This window comes from Pteronotus mesoamericanus, unplaced genomic scaffold (genome assembly GCF_021234165.1).
Source record: "Pteronotus mesoamericanus isolate MK-2021 breed Mesoamerican mustached bat unplaced genomic scaffold, CSHL_Meso_final scaffold_85, whole genome shotgun sequence".
NCBI classification, from domain to species: Eukaryota; Metazoa; Chordata; class Mammalia; order Chiroptera; family Mormoopidae; genus Pteronotus; species Pteronotus mesoamericanus.
Genome location: NW_026555329.1, coordinates 13,750,825 through 13,774,347, shown reverse-complemented (window position 1 = coordinate 13,774,347; position 23,523 = coordinate 13,750,825). Strand labels below are relative to the sequence as shown.

General features: G+C 37.0%; 1 protein-coding gene across 1 annotated transcript in view; it reads right to left on the bottom strand.

Moving 5' to 3' along the window:
• The window catches only part of THSD7A (thrombospondin type 1 domain containing 7A), a 319,686-nt gene that overhangs the window by 163,551 nt on the left and 132,612 nt on the right, over nt 1–23,523 (bottom strand). The window contains exons 4-5 of the mRNA XM_054564186.1: nt 9,444–9,692; nt 5,653–5,834 (exon numbers count right to left, since the gene is read on the bottom strand). Coding sequence (XP_054420161.1) covers nt 5,653–5,834; nt 9,444–9,692 — 431 coding nt within the window. The remainder of the gene's footprint in view (nt 1–5,652; nt 5,835–9,443; nt 9,693–23,523) is intronic.

Sequence of the window (23,523 nt, the reverse complement as noted above, 5' to 3'; positions counted from 1 at the left end):
GTGCATATATTTTTATCCTGATGTGAGTACAGGCCCATAGTTGGAATTCTTAGGAGAGGTTTGTTTTTGCCCTGACCTGAGGCTGAGTCTGACCTGCGTCTGATCATCTGCCTCTGTAGGTAAGTTGAACTCCTCTGTGCACTCATTGATGCCATAACCCCTTGAGTTTGATGAAGTAATGCAATATTTCTGCTTGTGCTCTCTTTCTCTGGCTAAAATTTTGATGTCATGACCCTTTGGACTTCACTCTCCCTAACACGTCATAATGTCTAACCTTCTTCCTGTACCATCCCTATATAAGGTTGACCACAGAAAGCATTAGTTCAAGTTTCCTGGTTTGTTTTGGGGAATCATTTAGTTTCAAGACATCGCATCTGCTCTTAAAACATTAAAAAAATACTGTAGTCTGCAAGTCTAGATGTTTTGCAAGGGATGATTTTCAGTTATTTTAATGTGCCATATTGCTGAAATTGGAACAAAAGTTATGAAGTAGATTTTTTAGGCAAATAAAAGTAAGTAATGTGCATAAGGACACAAGGCTAGGCAGAAATAAAAAAAAGAAAAAACACACAGCCGTGGCTGGTGTGGCTCAGTGGATTGAGCTCTGGCCTGAAAACCAAAGGGTCGCAGGTTCGATTCCTAGTCAGGGCACACACCTGGGTTGTGGGCCAGGTTCCCAGTAGGGGGTGTGCGAGAGGCAACCACACATTGATGTTTCTCTCCCTCTCTTTCTCCTTCCCTTCCCCTCTGTCTAAAAATAAATAAATAAATAAAATCTAAAAAAAAAACCCCAAACCCACACACATAAAAGAGGTTTCCTGGTTATCTACCTAGGGTCCTTCTTAAAGTAGCCTTAAGATGAAATTCCAAAGACTTTAAATCCATTTATATTATTAGAAAAGAAAATATAGATGTATTAAATGTTCCCTTATATGAGTATCCAAATTGAAACAAAGTGCATGCATTTTGACTCTTGTCACTTGATCCAACAACTAAATCGTGTTTTCTCTATCCAAAGTCAGAGGTGCAGAGGTGTGACATCTCATTAGTAAATTCTTCCTCTACCAGAAATTCTAAGCTATGTCTGGGGTAGACCACTGACCAGCTTAATCTAATTCCCAGCCCATACATTTTTTATTTGCTTCTATCCCAGTGGCTGAAACCTTTTGGCAAGTCTTTCCACTTTGTAATCTACTGATCACAGAGAAGTTTCATAGGGTAACAGCCCTTCTCTCCCACAAAATATTCAGGGAACTAATTTCCAAGGAGGATCTGATTCCTTCAGGGGTTGCCTATATTTTAATTCTTCTGTAACTACATTACACTGCTTTTTACATCTCCCTGCCTCAGTGTAGGCTGTTTCCAAATGCAGCCATTGTGATTTAGTTCCTTTTTCCTATTGTATTAGGAATAGTAGAGCACAAACTGATGTGCTTAGAAATATGATAAATTATGAAATATATTCATATCTTCATTAATTTATCTCAACAAAGTGTTCATAACAAAACTTTATGTATGTTTTTATAATCATGTGGTCCTAGTGACATTTTTACATAAGTAAATTCTAAAATCTTTTTATGTTTTTTTATAATTTACATCTATATAATTATGGTATAGTCAAAGAAACATGAAATCATTTCTATTTTATGGGACATCTTTGATATACTTCTAGCAAAATAGAAAGTGAGAAATATAGCACTATATTTCCTAGAGAGTTTAAGGACTATATCAGGGAATTTGTAGAGAATCTCTGATATGCATTTCTGATTGAGATGTCATCTAAAATACTGTCACCTACCTGTTACTTCAAAAGCAATGGATAGGAAAGGTACAGTACTAGCCTTCCTCATACTCTGATACTTACTTTCTCAAATAACAGGGAAATAGGACCATAAGCATAATCTTTTTTTTTCCAAAGTAGCTTTGACTAAAGTAGGCTAGTCTGTAGAAATGGTAGATAAAAGACTATGATTATATAAAATTTGCAATTAATTTAGGGATAGTGACAATTTTTATTCTCCTTATTTTGTTGCAGAACATGGGAAAATATGAGCTCTTTGCTCCTCCTTCTGTTGACCCATCCATAGTTCAATCATCTTTCCCTCCATCCATCTTTCCACGGAGCCTCCAAACCTTTCTGCTGATTTATCTCATTCTGTGTGTCATCTTACAGGTTTGTTGTACAGACTATCCTTAATAACCTTAAATTCCAGACCTTATCCAGATTTCACTGTGAATTATTAGATTTTTTTTTCTGCAAAAAAATGTTCTTAAGTTTCCTATAATATAAATCATGGCAAGCTTCATGGTGCTTTATTACAGATACTTTTGGTTTCCCTCATTTAAAAACATGTTCAATCTGTTTCAAATGGACGAATTTCTTAGATACTATAGTTAAAATCTTTCATTTCACTTTGTGCTTATAAAAAAATCAATTCATTTTCATGCATCCAGTGATCAGCAACATTTCATCAGCTTTCTAGGGCTTATACCAATAACCTCCCCACGGGCAAGACTTCTTCCTGTCATTTTCTGATAAGGGTAGATTTCATGCCAGCATAAGCTGGCGATTCTTCACAGCCTACTGGAATTCTGCTCAGCTGGCTGGACAGAAATTGTCAAAGGTGTTACTACTAACTCTTCTCAGTTGTCAGGATTGGGAGGGTCACTTATGACCAGAAACAACGCATGAATAAAATGTGGACACTCTCCAATATCAAATAGATGTACTTTTTCTATTGTCTAAATATGTGACCATCAATTTAATAAATATTTTGATGATATAATTAAATTGATACAGATAAGATACTAAGTTGTGAATATCATACATTACACTTTGAGTATTTTAATAATGCATATTTCAATGTTCTGGAAATTAAATATATTAGCTCCAAGGAGGAAAATTTTTATGGCCTGGAATGCTGTGAATGTTATCAATAGTGAATACCTCAATGAATGAAATTATTTAATGTGACCCTGTCCTTGTGCTAAAGTGGTCATTGCCCATACATTATGTTGTGCCAAGATAATAAAAGTAATTGTGAATTTTATGTCACTTGTTTTCAGTATTTTTGAATCAAGAAATTTTATTTATGACAATGTATTTTATTTTGAGTTAATGTATTTTTAATAGCTTGGTTATGTGTGAAAACAACTTTTCTAGAACATATAGTGTGAATCTGCCAAATACTAGTATAGAATTTATTCTTCAAATTAAGGATAATATAAATTGTTTTTAGGGTAGGTTGTTCATGGTGACATAGTCAGAATTTCTTGAGATCAGCACCTTCTTACTAGAATTGATGGAGGGAGTTATTTTGAGAGGTTTCTCTCTCTTTATAAAGTAGGTCTTCATTCTTTCATATTTACTCAATGAAGATAGACTGAACATTTTTCATAGCCCACAGACAAATTGTTCTCCATTCACACATATTTATAGTCTTTACCTGTCATCCTTGGGAGGCCAGTGTATTGAATAAGTTTTCCATTGGGAAATGCTAAGTGCTTCTGGGGGAAACTCATATAGTCTAAGTTCTGAGGGAGAAAAAACGCTGCAACTTTTAGGAAGAATAGACTGTTTTTGCAAAGACTACCAGAAGATTATTAGTATTCTTGGTATTTGACATGAAAAGACACATTCATAAGTTATTCATGTTACATGATAAATATTAGCCTCAGAGGAACTGATTATTTCCCTATTTATTGACCTTTGGCATTTGCTTAGTCCAACAGATCCATCTGAACAATGACATTCTTTTTGTTTTCCTTTTTTTGTGTGACTTTTATATTTGGTGCTCTGCTGTATTTTGACAGCAGTAGGAAATCACCATGACAAAATAATTTTTAAAATATATCCAGTTGCAATTCAGAATTCTGAAGGCTCTTCTGAAAGTAATAACCTGTAGGACATAATTGACATTGAGAAACTAAAACCTGATCTGCCTCTAGCAATGAAATTATACTACCCTGAAAGGGCTGCTATAATAAATCCACCTAGGAGTGTTAAAAATGTAGCCATTAAAGTGGCCAAGAAAATATTAATGTACTAAAATTACATGTTTTATGCTACCTCTTACTACTTCAAGACACATTAGTAGTAAAACGTACCCCTAGGCTAGATTTCTAAATGAGTTGCCATGTGTGTTAAGTTAGTGGTTGCAAAACAATTAAATTTGCAAACTACGGAGCAAAACCTCAGTGCTTACTTTCCACGACTTGCTGGTCGCTGGTGCCACTCCTTCCTAGAGGGGCAGAGGAGTCATCTCTTCTCTTGTTTTTTGAAACACCCACTTCTCTTGGTTCTTTCCCTTCTTTTCTGGTCATTCTTGATCAGATTTCTTCATTGCATGGCCACCCCTCTCCCATTTTTGGTCTTTCCTCTGCTGATGTTAACTAAGGCCTTTATCTTTATTCTTTTCCCTTTCCAACCAACATGTTTGCTGGGGAATAGTATCCTGTCATAACCACAGTTTGCTAAATACAACACACTCATCTTTTCCAACAAGATCTCTCCTTAGTCCTTGCTTTTCTTTAGGTGTGTTTTAATCCGTGCTGTTCCCTCTGGCATTGCTGACCCACTGAACTCTAAGGCACATACTCATCATCCTCAGCTCGTGCCACTTTTTTCCCCCGTGAAGGTTTCTGTTGCTATGAGTCCCCTACAGTTATTCCAAAACTCATTTATAATGTAGAGCATATTGTGTTATAACAATTGGCTTGTTTGTGCACCCCTCTGATGACCATGAACATTTTCCTGACACAAAATTTGTATTGACATTTCTATCTCATCACCTTACATAATTTTTGCAATTCTGTTGGCAACTAAAAAAACATGTTGTATAGATGAGTGACAAGTGTCCTGCTATCTTTCAGCTGGAGGGAAATGTATGAGGGTTAATTTATGACATTGTTTAAAAATATTAATACTTGGGTCGCCTTAAAAGCTACTAATTAAATGTAAACTTGATCCAATAATCATTAGAATGTCACACTAATATTAAAATGTAATAAATACATTTAGCCCCAGCCATGCTGATATCACTTATCCTTTTGCACTTGTATCATATTTGGTCCAAAACAGATTTAAAGAAACAAACAAATATCTAAGATGTGTTTAATTACAGGTTAAAAAACAGTCATGCCTTTGGGTTAAATAATTTTTCAACTGCAGTTTAATTCTGCACTTATTCTGTATTTATTTCATTTAAACTCAAATTGAAATTTTCACTCAATATTATAACATTTTTCATGTTATTTATATTTCATATGAATAGCAAGAGGAGGTGCTTTTTATAAGCAGGTTTTATTATACAAAGAAAACTTGGGCTTAAGAATATATACTTCTTTGCATACATTTATAAGATACATTTTTATTCTATTTTTATAATTAATTACTCCTGCTAAATTTTGACTCAGAGCCTGAAGTTAGAAAATGTAATGAGAGACTGACTTGTCAGAAAATAAGAACTGATCAAAGATGGAACTGAATTAAATTTTTACAACCAAAATTTGGATTACTGTTCACCATAGTGCTTATCAACCATGATGTGAACCGAAATATGGCTATTCATGTCCCAGATGGCCGGTACATATCCCTGCAGCACCCCATACTTGGTTTCCATGCATGATCCTTGAGAAGAAAACAAAGCTTACCTTCTTTGTCCTTGTGGGAATTCAGGTGTGAAAGGAGGTTTTCATTGGTCTGCACGCAATACACCTCTCGGGTCTGGACCCCTCCTCCACAGAGGGCCGTCTGGTTGCCTCGCCTCTTGTCCTGCTGACTGAGCAAAGGGTCCACACGGCACTCGGTCCACTCCGTGGCTCTCCAGCCATACCTGAATAAAGAAAATGCTATCAGCGACAGCCATGTTTATTGAAAAAACTTTGTTCTGCTCTTCTCATATTTTTTTTTCTTAAGCAAATTATTCCACAAAACACTTATCTCTTGAATCAATCAGACTACCACATCTACCGTGCAAGTCCAGATTCAATCTCTTTATCCTCAGCAGTACTCCATTTAATGAGGAGTTAAATTTAGGATGATCTGTTTTAATTGCAATTACTGGAAGTTGCCTATAAATATTTTATGAAAAGAGGGCATAATGCTGAAAACATGAAATTTTATGTTCAGTTAAGCTGAACTTAGGTTTGCCCTTTCTCAATACTTATAAACAAAAGAGAACTGAATCTTAGAATGGAAAACATTCTAAGTGGTGATCAACCCAAACGTTTGTTTTGCCTTTAATAAAATGCATGAAAATTGCTTCTTCACACTAGATCAAAATTATAGTAGTGTGTTAGGATTAAAAAACATAACATTAACAATTTAGAATTTCCTCTTTATTGTCAGGAATAAGAGTGTTTTTCTCTAGCACTGAGCATCCCTGATGAGTGCTGATAAATGATGAAAAGAGCTGACGTTTCTAATCAGTGGACACGGGAAAGACGATCTGTGATTCTAAATTAAAGCTCTAATCAAGATTATGATGCGGAAGAAATGTCGGGAGCTTGTCAGCCCAACATATGCTTTAAGGAGGTAGTCAGGGAACTGTTTCCTGATGCCACTGAAGATAGAAAGCGATGGCATTTCTCCACCTCAAGGAAAATGGATATTCTAAAAGCACAAAGAAAATGGCTCATGTAGCACTTTGTGTCACTTTAACCAAGATGCTTCCTTACTAATCAGATCAACAGACAGCATAGGTACAAATGGATGTGCTAATGCTCATCTCAATTAGACAAAAAGGTTAAATGGGCTCTCAGGTGTCTGATGTAGAGGCTTTGCTTTGTCAATGGCAAAGTTTCATGACAGTAAAGCTGACTTTCAGGCCCATTTTTCATTTGTATAAGTGGGATTCATGGCTTAACAGAGGAATAGGACTGAGAGCATCAAGGAATAACACTCTTGACACATGTTTATAAAGGGAGTACAGCATTCACGTTAATTCTAGACAGAGGGGAAGGGAGGGAGAAAAAGGGGGAGAGAAACATCAATGCGTGGTTGCCTCTCACATGCCCCTTACTGGGGACCTGGCCTGCAACCCAGGAATGTACCCTGACTGGGAATCAAACCAGTGACCCTTTGGTTCACAGGCCAGGGCTCAGTCCACTGAGCCACACCAGCCAGGGCTCTGGTTAATTCTAAAAATGCAGATAATTGATGTCTTGGGTGAAGGGGTTGGGGGTGAGGAAAGCAAAACAAAATAAGTCATTAGGGGAGTTAAAAGGAGCATTTTATATTTTTACAGAATGGAGTCTTTAGGCCATCTTAAGGAATCCTATGAAAGGAATACATTTTTAATAATTTAACTTGGTTATACATTCTAAAAATGCTACTCTCCCAAAAAGAGAAGAAAGAGACTTAGAACATATATTTATTTTGTTAATAGTGCTTGAATATCTGAGAGGAGAAAGAATAAAACATCAAGCTTGAGACAAAACTGGAAGAAACTCATAGGAGACAAAACACTCTGATCAGAGACCAGGCAAATTCCTTGAAACTATTCTAGAGGAATATGAGTCAGTGGGACGGGGGAGGAGGAAGGAAGGAGCTCCCTGGAGTTTCAGTCACTTGTTGCATTAGGGGAGGATGGGCAGTTGCCAAATGCTGTAGAATTGAAAATCTCATAGAAATAACCTCTATCTTTGTTACTGTTAATGTTATTGTTGGAAGAGTCAGGGGAATAGTAATTTCCCTCCTCACTGGTTCATGAAGTATGAGCTGTATGCATGTTCTTTACATGTTTAGAATATTCCAGAGAAGCTCCTAATGAAATTTGTGTATATCTTTTGGGAAGCTAAGATTTTGAAAGCTGTTTTTATAAATATTCCATTTTTAAAACTTTTTGTTTGTTTGTTTGTTTATTTATTTTTAGAGGGTGTGGAGTGGAGGGAGAAAGAGAGAGGAACATTGATAGGTTGCCTCTCATATCTCCTCCAACTGGGGACCGAACCTGCAACCCAGATGTGTGTCCTGACTAGAAATCAAACCAGAGACCTTTCATTTTGTGGGATGACACCCACCAACTGAGCCACACCAGTCAGGGCTAAATATTCTTTTTTTTCTTTTTTTTTCCTCAATGGTGAAACACTGAAATAATTTTTTTTATTTTTTTGTTTTTTAAACATTTTAAATTTATTTTTTAATTTATACATCATGTTTATTCTACTACAGTTGTCTCAGTTTTTACCCCTTTACTGCCCTCCACCCATCCCACCCCCACCCCCGGCTCCCACAGTCAATTCCCACCCTGTTGTCCATGTCCATGGGTTATTCATACAAGTACTTTGTCTAGTCCCTTCCCCTCCTTTCCACCATTGTCCTTCTCCCCCATCCCCTCTGGTCACTTTCAGTCTGCTCCATGTCTCCGTGCCTGTGGTTTATTTTGTTCGTTAGTTTATTTTGTTGAATAGAGTCCACTTATAGGTGAGATCATATTCAGACTAAACTGCAATGCACTTATTGCCAAGGTAGTTCACAGTAATAGCCTGGAAATATTTTTCAGGACAAAAAGAATATGAATAAATTGCCAAATATTTCAGAATTAGTCTTATTTACCTGAATTCAATGAACATTTATCAGGTATTTACCATGTGTCTGGCCCTGTGATGCACATGCTTCTCATTAAAAGAAAGGGAGGGGGGTGAATAGGCACAATCTTTGTCCTCAAGGAGCTTATTATTTTGATGTAGTATTTTATTCTATTAAATAGGATTTGTTATATGCATTGTTGAATTTTAATAGGACTTGCTCAATAAGCAGTAAGAACCTATATTTTGAAAGTTTATTTTAATTGTAGGGGTGCCCAACCTTTTGGCATCTCTGCACCACACTGGAAGAAGAAGAGTTGTCTTGGGCCACACATTAAATACGCTGTGACATGTAATCACAAAAAAGTCTCAGTGTTTTACGTAAATTTATGATTTTGCATTTCGCTGCATTCTCAGCCATCCTGGGCCACGTGTGGCCCACAGGCTGCAGGTTGGACACCCCTGCAAATGGGGCTGACGCAGTACAGCCCAGAATCAAATCCAAACTGTCTCCTATTTTTGTAAATAAAGTTTTATTGGAACATATCCATACTCATTTGCATAATGTCTATATCTCCAATGGTAGAGTTGAATTATTGTGACAGAAACCTGTGTGGCCCTAGGACATTTGCGGAAAAAGTTTGCCAACATCTATTTACAGAAAATCTATAAACAGAGAATTGCTGATAAAATTCTAACCTTCATGGAGATTTATAAATACAGCTTGTTAAAGACACTGTTATTCATTAAAATCATTTTTTAGCATAGTGTTTGTAAAAAGATATTTTATTTTTGCACTTAGAATTTGTAAGAATCACTGTATCTCCACCAACTATTCATCTGAATTGAACAGCTGAACAGACGCGCGGTTTGGGCACACCCGGCAGCAAGGGCGGTGGTCCTTGTCTACTCACGCGGCGCAGGGAGCGGCTGCCTCTCCTTGAGGCGAGCAGGGTTCTTTCTCGTCTAGTTCTGGACACTCTTCCTCGCCGCCAATAGGAAACTGCCTGATGATGCGTGTCCTTACACGAGTGCCTTCGGGAGACGCCATGTCGTGGCACGTTTTTGAGCAGGGGCTCCATTCAGACCACTCGGACACCTGGCACTCCTTGGTGATCACACAGGACTGGAATGTCATTGGCAGCTTCTCCTGCGGGCAGAGTCTGTAAAAGAGCATTGATATTCTCACCACAGACACACACGCAGTTAGGAACTTTGTCTTCTGCGCTCCAGAGTGAAATCAGCCTGGACGTTTTTATTTCTACTTGGAGGTGAAATTCTAATTTCTCTGAAAACACATCAACATTTATGATGTGTAAAAGCAGTTAGACACAAAGCTAACATTTGCATTTTTCCTCCTATTTTGTAAGAGTTGTTAAACTATTCATGGGAAATAGAAAATAAAGGAACTAAGCAAAATTAGCTGAAACTAAGCTTACCATACCGTTCATTTCACTCATTCCAGGCTTGTTTTAATTTAGAAAATGAGAAACCAAGAACTATTAACATACGATGATTTCCATTCTATTTAGCAATTTAAATAAACATGCCTGGCTAACTTAATACAATATTGCTTTAAATAGAAAAATTAATTTAATATATGTTTAACATGATTTTTATTATCATTTGAAATGTTAGTTGTCACAATTATAATGTATGCTTATACAAATATATCAACTTTTTCACTTCACACTTCAATACACAGTATACACATGGGTATCTTAATTAAATATATCATAAGCATTATAAATGTAAATTATTTGTATCTCTATTACTATAGATATAGCCTCTAAATAAATCTTCAATATTTATCAGTAAAATATTTATGTTCAAACTCTTACCTATCTATGCCTTCTTGAATCACAGGGATGTTGGATTTTAAATTGTAATGTTCATATATGAAGATAAAGATGATGCTATCAGTGCTCATGACTAAGGGCATATGCACTTTGAGGATATTCCTGGAACTGAATGGCCTTGTGTTGATCTTAGTTGACAACCAACAGTGCATGTTTACAAGACAGAGGCAGTCTGTCGCCATGATAGAGCCATTTGTTCCAATGGGCGAATGCACAGATAATTCTGCTTGTCATGCAGGTGCTATATTTAACTATGGTAATCAACCATACAGAGAGGCAGGTCCACTTTAATGTAACAGCTCACATTCAATCTTCTTAATTCTATTGGCATGTGTACAAAAACTGTACTCTTAGGAGACAGAGCTCAAAGCACCAAAGTCAATTTGTCTGAGTTGAGAGGTCTGGGAAGTAGGATCACTAACAGTGGTAGTCAAAAGACCTTGTGAGTCAGCTCTGTTTTTCTTATAACAACAGAGATAACTAAAATCCCATTTTACTCAAATATTATGTTTTGAGTATTAATGATGTGTTAGGTATAGCACTAACCACAGAACAAAACTTTTTCTGTGATAAGCAAGTTTTTACTCTTAAACTTGTGAGTTTATCCATGAATCAGACAAAATAATGTCTAAATGATAACCTCTATAATTCCTCTGTTACAAAATTCTCCCTAATTTCCTCTTAGATACATGTCCTATTCTTCCTGAGATTAGTTTTATATACATATTTATAAATTATCCTCTGTATAATTTTTATTAAGTTCATATGGTATGTACAGGCAGAGAAAAAACAATCCCTTTTAAACTTTTATAATGAGGGGGACCATCGGTTAACTCCCTCCAGTTACGGTTATTCTGGTACCTGATCAAAGTTAGGATGTCAGCTATGTTACTACGTCAAATTATTTATGATAAAATGACCCTTTTGGATAAATTCTATCTACACCGGGGAAACAACTATAAACACTTGGTAGTAGCTTTGGGCACCCCTAAATGTGGCAACTCATAGAGCAGGGATGGTTTTTTGTGGGGACCTTGCAGGCCAGGACAAGGGTTCGTTTCCAGAGCTGTCAGCTCCTGCGGGGCAGGAAACCTTTAATCCAAGTCAGCTCTCAGGCCTTCCTAAAGCAGGACTTACCTTTCTCCGTCTGAGCAATGCTATACAGATTTCTAAGAGAATTTCAAGATAAGGAATGTTGATGTTACAAGATAATAAGTTCTGGTTTCTGTTCTATATGCTTCTAAGCGGACTAATGCCAAATGTAGCCTGTGGGTCTTGTGTATCTGAAAATTTGTATAGCCTACATTTAAAACTTATATTATCTCTTTTAATACTTATAATAATCCTTTTATGTGGGTACCAGTATTATTTCCATTTTATAGAGAAGGAGTCTCTGAAAGGTTAGGGAATATGTTCAAAGTCATATAGCTAGTCAGTAGTAGGACTAGACATCAAACTTGTATTTTCTAAAATCAGAGCCCTACTTCTTCTCACAGTTTAAACTAACTGTAAACCTCAGTTTGTTAGAGCAAATGCTTTAGCTCAGGCTGACACCAAAGTTACTAGCACATTGTGAATCAAATAGCATCACTATTTCACAGCACAGGATTTGTACCATCCATGCTCTTTGCAAATGTGCTGCTTGTCCTAAAGAGGAATTAGTAATTATGAAAAGGCCAGAACAAATACATTTTTCTGACAAATGTTATAATTTTCAGTACAAATCCTACATAAGAGAAATCAGTAGCATAAACATGGGAACAGTATTACATAATACGATTATATAGCTTTTAATATATGTTATATATCTATCTACCTATCTGTCTATCTATAGTTTGTCTCTCCTGTAATTTTCCTACCCAAACCATTATTTCAACAAAAGTGTATTAGGTAACTCTACTTTAGAAGTACAAATACAAGATTACGGTAATTAGTTGGAAGCATATAATTCAGCTTGGGGAGGCACCGAAGGTTATATGAAGTAGTAGGTTACTATGATGAATTTTAAATAATTCATTAGAATTTTTAAGATTGTGATAAAGGTAATTAATAGAGATATGAAAGAAAATAGCCATTTGTTTGTTGGTGGGTGGGAAAAAATAGACTTTTCCTTGACTTTGGTGTTAGGAGCTGTGTTGAACAGCAGAAATAAAAGTGAAATTGAAGCCTAGGTCAGATCCAGGACAATTATGTAGACCTAGAAAAGCACCTCCTTTGGATAAAAGCACCACTGAAAGATTCGGGGCAAAAAGGCATGATATTGTGTTTCATGTTGTTTACTATATGCCAGATATTGGTCCAGCTGACCGAGATATCATCATAAACATGAGGTTGACTCTCAATGAATGTCTATTGTGAGACATGCACTGTGCTGTTTTACCTAGAATATCTCACATAATCTTCAAAATTACTCTGTAATGTGGAGAGCCACAGGTTTCTCTCTCTCTCTCTCTCCCCTCCATAAGGAAATAGAATCTAAATGTCTCATCTAAGTTTAGAAATTAGCAGAACTGGGATTCTAACTATACCTTTCTGCTTGTAAGGTTTATGGAGGTTTCAACATAGGCAATGGCCGTAGAAATTAAAAGGAATTATAAACTTAGAAACTACACAACTTGATGGAGAGTTGAAAGGGATAAGAGTAAAAGGGAATCATTTAAAACTTGTAAGTTTTGCCCGGGTCAGGTGGCCCAGCTCAGCTGGTTGGAGCATCATCCTGTACACTAAAAAGGTTGGGGGTTCAATCCTGGGTCAGGGCACACACCTAGGCTGCAGATTGATCTGCAGTTGGGGAGTGTGGGGGGCAACTGATCAAAGTTTCTCTCTCACTCTCTCTCTCTCCCTCTCTTCCTCTCTTTCTAAAATCTATAAAGCTTATCCTTGTGTGAGGATGGATGGATAAATAAATAAATAAATAAATAAGACTTGCAAGTTTCAAGCTTTCGTATCTTGCAAGCAGCACTGCAATTCTTTGAAATGGAGAACATGGAATGAGAAGGAAGTTTTTGGCAGTTGGTAAATGCATAGGACATTAATATCTTAACTGATACAGACATATCCAAGAGAGAGAAATGCCCTGTAGGTAAATCTAGAGTTAAGGGGCAGGGTTTAGTAAATTTCTGGATGACTTGTATACTTGTAGAAATCATGAGCACAGTAGAGCTCAAAACTAAGGCCACAGGAGTAGCTGAGTGCTCACACATGGGTTTATTTGAGGCCTGCATAATTCACACACAGCCTTACAGTGAACCTTGCTGGTCCACGAGCACTGTGATACTTATTAACTTCAGTTTTTTATTGTTAGTGAGACTAAGTAAGTTCACCAAATCATCCGTGGTTGCCATAAAGTATTTGGCTGCCATTTTCTAACTATTCTTTTGTTTATTCTGGCCATCCAAAAAGTTTACACTATAGACCTTAGGGGAACTATATATTCTGGTGCGTTATGACTTTCATGAGAACATGATCCTCTGGAAAGTTAAATGCATAGGGTATCTTCTTGCAAGGGCAGCCTGGTAGAAGATACGTTGGTCTCTGTGACAGTTTCTTTTTCATTTATGTGGTACGTTGAGCATACCTCACATGACTAAGAATAAATGTGGTTGTCCTAACCCTGGCCAGCAAAATATATGAGTAATGGTGCTTAAACTACATACAGAGTATTATTGTAACCCTATAGACTATTTCAGAAAAAAAGTGGCATGGTTTTTGAGGCAGATGCATTTTTTTTAAAATAGTACTGAGAGCCATCAGCCAATTGATAGTCATTTCTATGGTCCCATATCTACGCTTACATATAAACATTTAATTTTTACACTATATTCAGAGATTAATACAGAATATAATACATTTATTTTTCCTACTAATTTAGTGTTTGCTTTTGCAATGGAAAAAAAAATGAATGAACCAAGAAGATTACTCAGGTTTTCTGAGTCCCCAATTTGTGGCAAGTTATAAAATGATGAATTTTGTGCTCATAGCCAAAAGACCTGGAATACTCCTCAAATGCTACTTTTGAATTGCATGACTCTGATAAGGTAGAGATTACTCTGCCTCGTAGCTTTTCTTCATGGTGAAATTACATTTTCTGAAAAGACCACTAAGGTCCCTTTCTCCAATAAAATTCAAGACTCTTTAAGTTTTCATAACCTAACCAATTTTATTTCTTATTGGCTTGTGTTTTCAGATGGAATCTTTAAAAAAATTTCTGAGCTTTAACTATGGTCAGTTGCATTCCTTTTCAAACACAAAATTAAATTTCCTGAAATTTACCATTTATTTATCAATGTGAATAAACAGTTTACAATTTTTTGAGCTAATTTTATTCTCTAAGCATGCCCTTTCCTTCACAGAATTCAGCAAGGGAGAAGAAATAATTCATTTAGATGGAAAACACATGCACAGCCAAGTCTGTCCGTTCGTTCGTTCATTCGTTCGTTCGTTCCTTCCTTCCTTTCTTTCTTTCTTTTTTTTTTTTTTAAATAAAGGCAGAGGTCTTTCCCTTTGCTTTGATATTTGAAAGTCTTTTGCTGAGCTGCTGAGGAACGTTGCCAAATGGTGTCATCTGCCAGCTGGAGTGATCATATGCTCCCTATTAAAGCTGAAGGCCACATTACTGGTCAACAGCTGAGTGTGAGGGTATCAGCACGGCGTGTATTTAGTAATGGGATAAACTGCTATAGCAATGAGGCCTTCCTGGAGGGGCCGGTACATACATTTTCTATTCGTTCACACAGCAAATGCTTACAGGCAGCTGTTTCCGTATCACCCATGCTGTTCAGGTGATGAACCATAATAGAGACTCGGCACAATCCCAAAGCCACCCCAAGTGAAAACTCTAGATAGCTTTATTAGACAGGGTGAAACTACCTACCACACTTCTGAAATGCTGTTATGTGGCATGAATCATTTTGGAAATTCCTTTCAGCAAAGATGTTTTTTAGCATTAAGGATTTTTTGCCTCTTTTTAAAACTCTGACTAAACAAAAGAGAAGTTAAACATAATCACAGGCATATTTTAGGTTTCACCCAGTTTCAATGTGCACGTGTGTATGTGTGCATCAGGTGGAGGGGGATCCCTGCACCTACAATTAATTCTCAGACAACAGCAAGCTGTCTCAAAATTCACCCTGACCCTGACACTATCTACCCAGAGACAGTGTCAGGTCCCGCAGGTTAGGAGTTCAGTCTATCCAACTGCCCTTCCCCCACTTCAGACGCTAGTTTCAGCCCAGGTTGTCAGCTGTGCATCTGACCGACTGGCTATAAATGAGAGGTTCCCACTACCCTCTCCTCGGGTTCCATTAATTTACTAGAGCAGCTCACACAACTCAGAAAAACGCTTTACCTACTAAATCACCAGTTTACTGTAAAAGACTATAACTGAGTAACAGCCAGGTGGAAAAGACTCATAAGATATGTGAGAAGGGGTGTAGAGCTGCCACGATCTCTGTAGAGCTCCATTCTCTCTGAACCTCCACGTGTTCAATGACCTCTTTAATCTCAGTCTTTTTTGGACTTTTATGGAGGCTTTATTCCACGGGTATGATTGATTAAATCATTGACCATTGGTACTGATTCCACCTCAAGGCCCTCTTCCTTCCTTGGAGGTTGGAGGGTGGGATGGAAAGTTTCAGCCTTGTAATCAGGTGAGTGCTTGGCACCACCGGCAACCTGTCCTGTCCTTAGGTGCTTTCCAAAAGCCACCTCATTAACATAACAAAAGATACCTTTATCACTCTCACCACTTAGAAAATTCCAATGGTTTGGGGAAGCTGAATGATCAACTATGTGCTTTTGCTAGTATAAATCACAGTATCACTTATTAATTATTTCAAAGGAAAATTGCCAAGTATCAACTCAAACATTGATTAACTGTCATAACTTTTATGACAAATGAAAAAGACAGAAATCAAGTCTAATATATCCAAATTAAGGGATATAAATTAAAAGCAAGCTTTGGGGCAGTGACAGTGATTGGAAATTCTTTTCTATATTGACTAGAATTGGACTCCATTAACATTCACCCTATCTGGCTAATACCCATTGCCTGGGTAATATGGAGTGATTACTTTTGATATTAGTATAGAAACTAATTATAAATTGTAGTTCCTATTTCATAAAAACGTAAGAAAAATAAGTCAGTGATTCTAAAATCATCTACCTTTTCCTGCTTTTGATCACCAATTTTAGGATATTTTCCTGATTTTTTCTTTTCTCTAAACTTTCAACTCTGAGATGAGCATCCATAACCATGGCTTCAACCAAAATAACAACAGACGTGTTTTTATTTACCTCAAATGTAATAGCTCCTAAACCAAATTCAACATCTTCCCCTCAAAATGACCTGCTGCCTTATCTTTCCTATCCCTCCTAATTCTTCATTGTCACCTCTCCCCTATGACAATTTAGTAACAAGTTATCACAAATCCTTACACATAGCATCTTTTCAGGTCATCTTCTGATCTCTGTTTCCATTCCTATAGCCCTGAGACAAGTGTTCTTTGTTTTCTGGCAGAGTAGGTGGATAAACTGCTACTAATCTGCCCTGGTACACAAGATCCTGTATTGCCCTGTCAGAACAGCCTTTCTGACAAACATATTTATCTAATATATCACCTGTGAAGAACCCACAGTGGTTGGCTTAGAGTCAACTTCGTCCAGCTGAAAGCCTTCCTCCTGCCTTTCAAAGCTGTTCACACTATTCCTACCTGTATCTCCTCACGAACAAGGAAACAGGGCATGCTGAGTGCCCATGCAGCTTTTGGTTCTCATTCCCTTTGGCTATCTCAGTCCTTCAAAGATCTGTTCAAGCCTGTGACATATTATTGAGTATTAAATTTAACAGGGGAGATTTAAAGTATTGACTTTATATTAGCAAATGACACACCCAGAGTTGAAGAGACTTACTTGAATAGCAAATCATGTGACAACGCGGCAAAGCTGGTCCCTAAGCACCGTGGATCATCAGGATTGCTGAGAGGGGTCAACTGGCTCAGGGCAAGTAAAACTTAAATGGAGAAGAAATTCTGCTTCACCCAGGAAAGGATTCCTAAATATTATTGCTGCCCAACATGTAAAGAGCTGCCTAAAAAGATACAAGGTCTAGAAGAGTTGAGGCAGGGCCTGGGTGAATATCCATCAGGAGGGTAGTGTGGCCTTAGGGAGGGAGGCTATGGGGACTTCAGTGAGAGGTCCTCTTGGACTTTCACCCCTAGCTCAACCAGAGGAGCTTACTTAACCTGTTTTCTTAAAACATATTAGGGGCTGATGAATGAACCTGCAGGCATGTCTTTTCTTTGTCACATGCAAATCATGGATCCTCTCCAAATCTTTAAAATAAAGACAGTAGCATTTGGCTTTTTTTTTCTATTTTATAACACAGCTGTGGGAATAATGTCACTAACATAAAAAACTACTTGAAAATTGTTAGTTCCTACAAATGTTAAATATGAAGATGATGACAAAGAAGAGACAAACAAATTAAAAAGTTGACTCTAACTTTCAATATTAACTTTTCTTCTCTGGAAGCCACCTGAACTCTTATCTTCTCGCACACAGAGAGGAACACTTGATTAGTTACTGCCTTTTGTTCATCTCTAATTTCTGCATGCGTGATATTATTTCCCCCATATTGGACTTTATATTTCTTCAAATCTTGCAGCCTTATCTTATTTATTCCTTTGTTTACTTTGCCTCAATACTGGGCAAGACATAGACAATGTATACTCAATTGATAAATTACATGATGTAGACAAACAAGTAGGAAGAAATCATCATCAATGTAGCAGGTGAAGATAGTAAAGGATATTTTATGAATTATAAAACTATAGAAGAGGTTTTAAATTGGAAAACATAAAAAATTATTGAGGAACAGTACTTTAAAATATTCTATCCACTAATCAAAAACTCTTTAATAAACTCTTGAAATATGCAATCTGTAGGAGGAAGAACAATTCACTTAGTTCTTTCTACACTGAGAGAAATGGGAAAGTTAAATCATTTAAAAGAAGATAATTCTATTTGCCATTCCATAATGCCTTCTCAAAGGCTTCAACAGGCTCAGGGAAGAAACCGAGACCATCAAAAATAGGACTTGAAAAATCAACATCTTTAGATAAATTGCAATAAACAGGAAAAATGAAAAGTCATTACAGCTATATGGGAATTCCTGCTAGAATATTTGTTCGGCTTAATGGAAAACTGCTCATTGTTGGTTATATTTTTATCTTATCATTTTCACAATGTTTTAATATACATACTTTGTCACTCAAAGTTATTTTTCTTAAATGAAAACTAAATTTCATTAGAAATCCCTTTTTGCTGAATTACAAAACTACATACAAGAGGATGCTTAAGGGAGATGAATTAAAAAAACAGAGAGAGAGAGAGAGCAGATTCCATATTTAAATTCCTATTTGACATAATATACAGAGGATTTCAAGTTATAAATTGAAATCCGATATAAACTCATTACCACAGATGTGAAAGAACCTCATCTCAACCTCAATAGTATACAGTCAAAACTATGAGAATTTGTAAAGGTATTTATCAGTTAAAACACACTTTTCTTTTATTACAATATGCTTCAAATGTTAGGGAAGACCTACCTAAATCAACATTTAATATGCAATTAAAGAAATGAACCCAATTTCTATTTTATAGGAGAAAGACAATGCATTAAGTATATGTAGATGACACTTTTAAATATACAGATTTTCATTTTGGGGTGGGACGGTTGATTACAATATGTTATTTTACTATGCTACATATTCTATAACTGATTAATAATGCTGTTCTTCAGAGCATATTCATTCTAATATTAATGGATAACTGTGTATTCAGGCAGGAGACCTGTTATATTACTTGCAAAAGTAATTACTGTACATTAAATGTTTATAAGGTAATAAATATTATTGATCAATTCATTAATATTAATAACCCAAATCATTGATTTAAGGGTTTGGTAGGCATTACATTTCATTATTTGCTCAGAATAGCTACTATGCGTACTGGATTTATAATCTGATGTAATAAATTCATGGACTTAATAACATCATAATTTACTGGGCTTTAAACTTCCTGAATCAAAACAATATATAAAAACATAGGGGGGTGTTCAAGGTGGTAGGTTCACTCAGAAAGCATTGCTTTGACTGACCGTAAGTATCATAAAGCACAAATACATATACATGTACATATATTTTTCCCTAGAAAGGAATCCAAGACAATACCCCCAACTTATTCTTCAATGTTATAAATGAGATAACTCTGACCCAAAATGTAAAGCAATTTGCCAAATTCATAGAATTGCTGCCACTGGCCCTTTAGCATTCTAAGTGCTACCACCTCAGTGCCTACTGAGAATCCTTGAGATCACGGAAACCACTCCAGGTCCCAGCCTTCATATCCTAAACTACCTAAGCGTACCAGATGCCCACTCCTAGGGCTCCATGCCCCTCAGGGGGCTTTCTGAACAGGACCCAGAATGACCCCATGTTGTCCTCTCTCTCAGCGTGCTCTTCACGGAGTCTGCAGGAAGCAGCCTTCGCCACAATTGTCTCTGAAAGTGCAGACCCTATCCCACAGGCCTCCCAGGGCACAGCTGTATTCTGCTGGCTTTGATACCCCAAAGAGACATAAGTACAATGGAACTAGATTCCCAGACCCCAGGAAATGGACAGGTCCTAAGGCCCCTCATTAGGTGTGAGGTGGAAAGAGCAGCCTCTCTTTTTTTCAAAGAGATTGCTTCACAAATGTTGCTTCCTCAGTGCCTCAACTCATTTTTATATTCTTGAAGTGGGTCTGAGGATCAAAATTTGTCAGAGTATCCATGTATTACTTTTGAATCACATATGTGTCTCCTAGAGATACACTGCATATTTGCAAAAATAAACATCCTTAAACATAGACCCACATTTATTTATATACTCGTGCATGTATGCAATGTGTCACTAGCAAGAGTATCAGCAGTGATTTTATTGGGGCACACATTTTAATAGTACATTTTGATAGTATTACCATATCATTCTCCATATGGCAATCTTGATTTATATGCTGATCATCAGTGTGTAAGTACCATTTCATCATATCTCAACCCAAACTTGGTATTACCAAAGTTTCATACACAGCTTTTTAAACTAGAAGGGTGATAAGTGGTTAACACTTCGTTGTCTTACTTTGCATGTCTTTGATTCCACATGAGGATGACCTTTGTGTAAACCCATTGGCCTCTGTATTTTCACTTTACTTTCTCAGGTAAGGAGAAGGGACAGCTTCAGGATCTTACCCTTCAGGTTGTATCAGCTCTTTGAGCCACAGTTTTTTCTTCAGGGGTTTTGTTCATATTGTCATCCCATAGGATATCTATGTGGATGACAGTATGCCAATAAAATATTATAATCAGAGAGTAGTAAGTATCCCAGAGTCTCTGGTGAAACATGTGAGTCTATGAAGTGTGAAATAGATGATATATAAGTTCAAGGAATCCCCAAGTCAGTGAATTTTATGACCGCCCAACAACCTTGGGCAGATGACACTCAAAGTGAAAGGCAAACTGTGGTACTTTGCTTCTCCCTACACTAAAAAAGAGGCACAATATTTGGGGGAATTCTTCGAATTGTTGAGGAAATACACTTAACACTTAGCACTTGATCTAATCTATCTACTAAGAAAACTAAGTAAATTGGCAGCCTTTACTGAAGTCTAGAAAAAAACCAGCAAACGAATGAACAAAGCACTTGCAGCTCATTCAGGCTCTTGTTTCCAGCATTGCTGAATTTGGCAGATAAGGATCAGTAGAACTAATAGCCATGAAATAATCACAAAAGAAGTTCTCAGGGTTTTGTTAAAAAAATGCCTTTTCTTTGTATCTTAACCTTCCTCCTCCCCTCCCCTCCCCTCCCGCCAATGGATATCAGTCAGTTTCTTTCTCTAGTCACCTTAGTGCTTACTCTTGGAAAAGATGGACAGGCTGTCAGGAATAAAGGTTTTAAATGGGCTAAAAATATGTTCTTCCCCTCACCAAAGTTAACTGGATACTACTATTCTGAGTACATATCCTGCCAGCAGCAGCAGATAGCCCTGGGGGGATCTGTTATCAGCGGTAGATTGTGCTTTTAATGCTGGAAGTGGGGGCCAGTTTGATATCAATGGAACTGACAATTCTTTTGGCTGTGGATTTGTCTTCCTTATTCACCATGTTTCTGACAGTACCACATTCTAGAGACTTATTCAATGCCTTATTCACTCATGGAATCCTACTGCTTTGAACAGTTAACTAATTTTACAGTGATGATTCAATGCAATGGAGTGATTACACCAGAATCCACTGGTCTTAATATGCAGATTACTCGTCATCCAAAAGTAACTGGTCCAGAGGAAAGACGGACTAGTCAAAAGAAGTTTCAGTTAAACCAACTGGGAAATAATAGTGGAATGTTTTACCTGAACCAGAAGCAAATATATGGTACTATTTTTCTCAGAGTCAAAATATATATTTCTAGGAACGAAGGGTTGAGATAGGGAGTTATATCTAATGATCCACTTGAATAATTTTGGTTTGCATGACTGTATACATCCTGCTTTAGAGATTTTAGTCTCCAAATGACAACTGCTTCTACTAGGAGAAAATATTTGTAGTGATTTGGAAGCTGAGACAAGCAATAGGCTGTTTTGGTTCTTCATGCCACTAAATCAACTAGGAAAAAGGGGCAAGGGTTACTCCGCAGTTGGCTGTGGTGATTGGTCCTGATCATCACAAGTGAATGGAGTTCCTGCTTCAGAATGGGGATGCCACATGGTATCATGTCTAGTGTTAGGAAGGCAGATCTACCAAGTTAACATCAGCAAGACATTAAAGTTTCAGTTCACTCCATTAAAGAAATGGAGGAGGTGAAGGCAAGTAAGTTACCTACCTATCACAGCTATGGTCTTATAACCAAGTACAGAAACCAGGACTGTGCAGGCTTTTCTTTCTTGTTCTGTTATGTATTCATGTATTCATTTATAGTAACATTTTCTTCCTCCCTATTATCCATTATATTTCATATATGGCATGTTGGTAGTAGATATCATCATAATTATTTATATAGATTTTGGACTGTAGCTGAAATATTACCAAAGAATAGAAATTAGTTATTAATGGGGCTTTGGGAAGGAGGTGAACACATTTTTCCCTTGCAAAGGGACAGTACAAACCAATGGCATGTTGTTGTTACTATGATATTTAAAAGGTTAGAATAGAACCAAAGTATTTTAAATACTGAGCATTCAAAGGAGGGCCCACCTTGGCAAATGTCACAGACTGTCCAACTCCACTCTGCTCCAGTCTTCTCCTTATACATCAGAGGCTGCAAGATGAAGAATATATATCTCTGGCTCTCTTGCAGGCTTGGGTTATATGTGTGGCCTAGATTTTATAATGCAAATGCAACTGTATGCTACTTGGGAGGGATAAGAACACAGGTGCATGAAATTCAAGAGATGTAATCATTCTGAGAGGGATGCAAGCAGTCACAAAGGGGTTTGGTTATGCGTCACCACTTATAATAGAGCTTCTGTCTTTAGGAATATTGACTAATAAGTAGTGAGTAAAGGCATGGGGCCTCTGCGGAAGCTGCCACCTGACGGGACTGGGTAATTCTCCCAGGGGTACTTCTGGCTTTGTGGCACCTAAATTTGTTTCCCTGTCTTTCCCTGGAATTCCGTTCTCTGCCTACTGCCAATAATAAACTTCTTTCTGCTATTAAGCTAGCAGTTGTGGACTCTGTTATTTGCAGATAAGAACACAGACCAGTATACTAATTTTCTAATAAATTCACTTAAGTCTGTAATTCCTGCTCTGGCCAAATATATAGTGTACCCATTTTCTATTATTTATAAGTGACTTTCAATTTTTTTTTTTACCTTGATCTCCTCTTCAGTGCAAGAGTATTATTTTTCTTTTGGCTGTCTTTTAGTTGCCAGTTTCTAAATGCAATGTGCAATTATAATAAATGTAGTCTGTTAGAAAGAAATGGAAGAACACTGACTTAATACAGATTTGTCTGGTCTCACACAATATATTTTATCCACCACATTATGTAATTTTGACCTCTACAATTTCTTCCATTATTTCAATTACTTTAATGGAGGA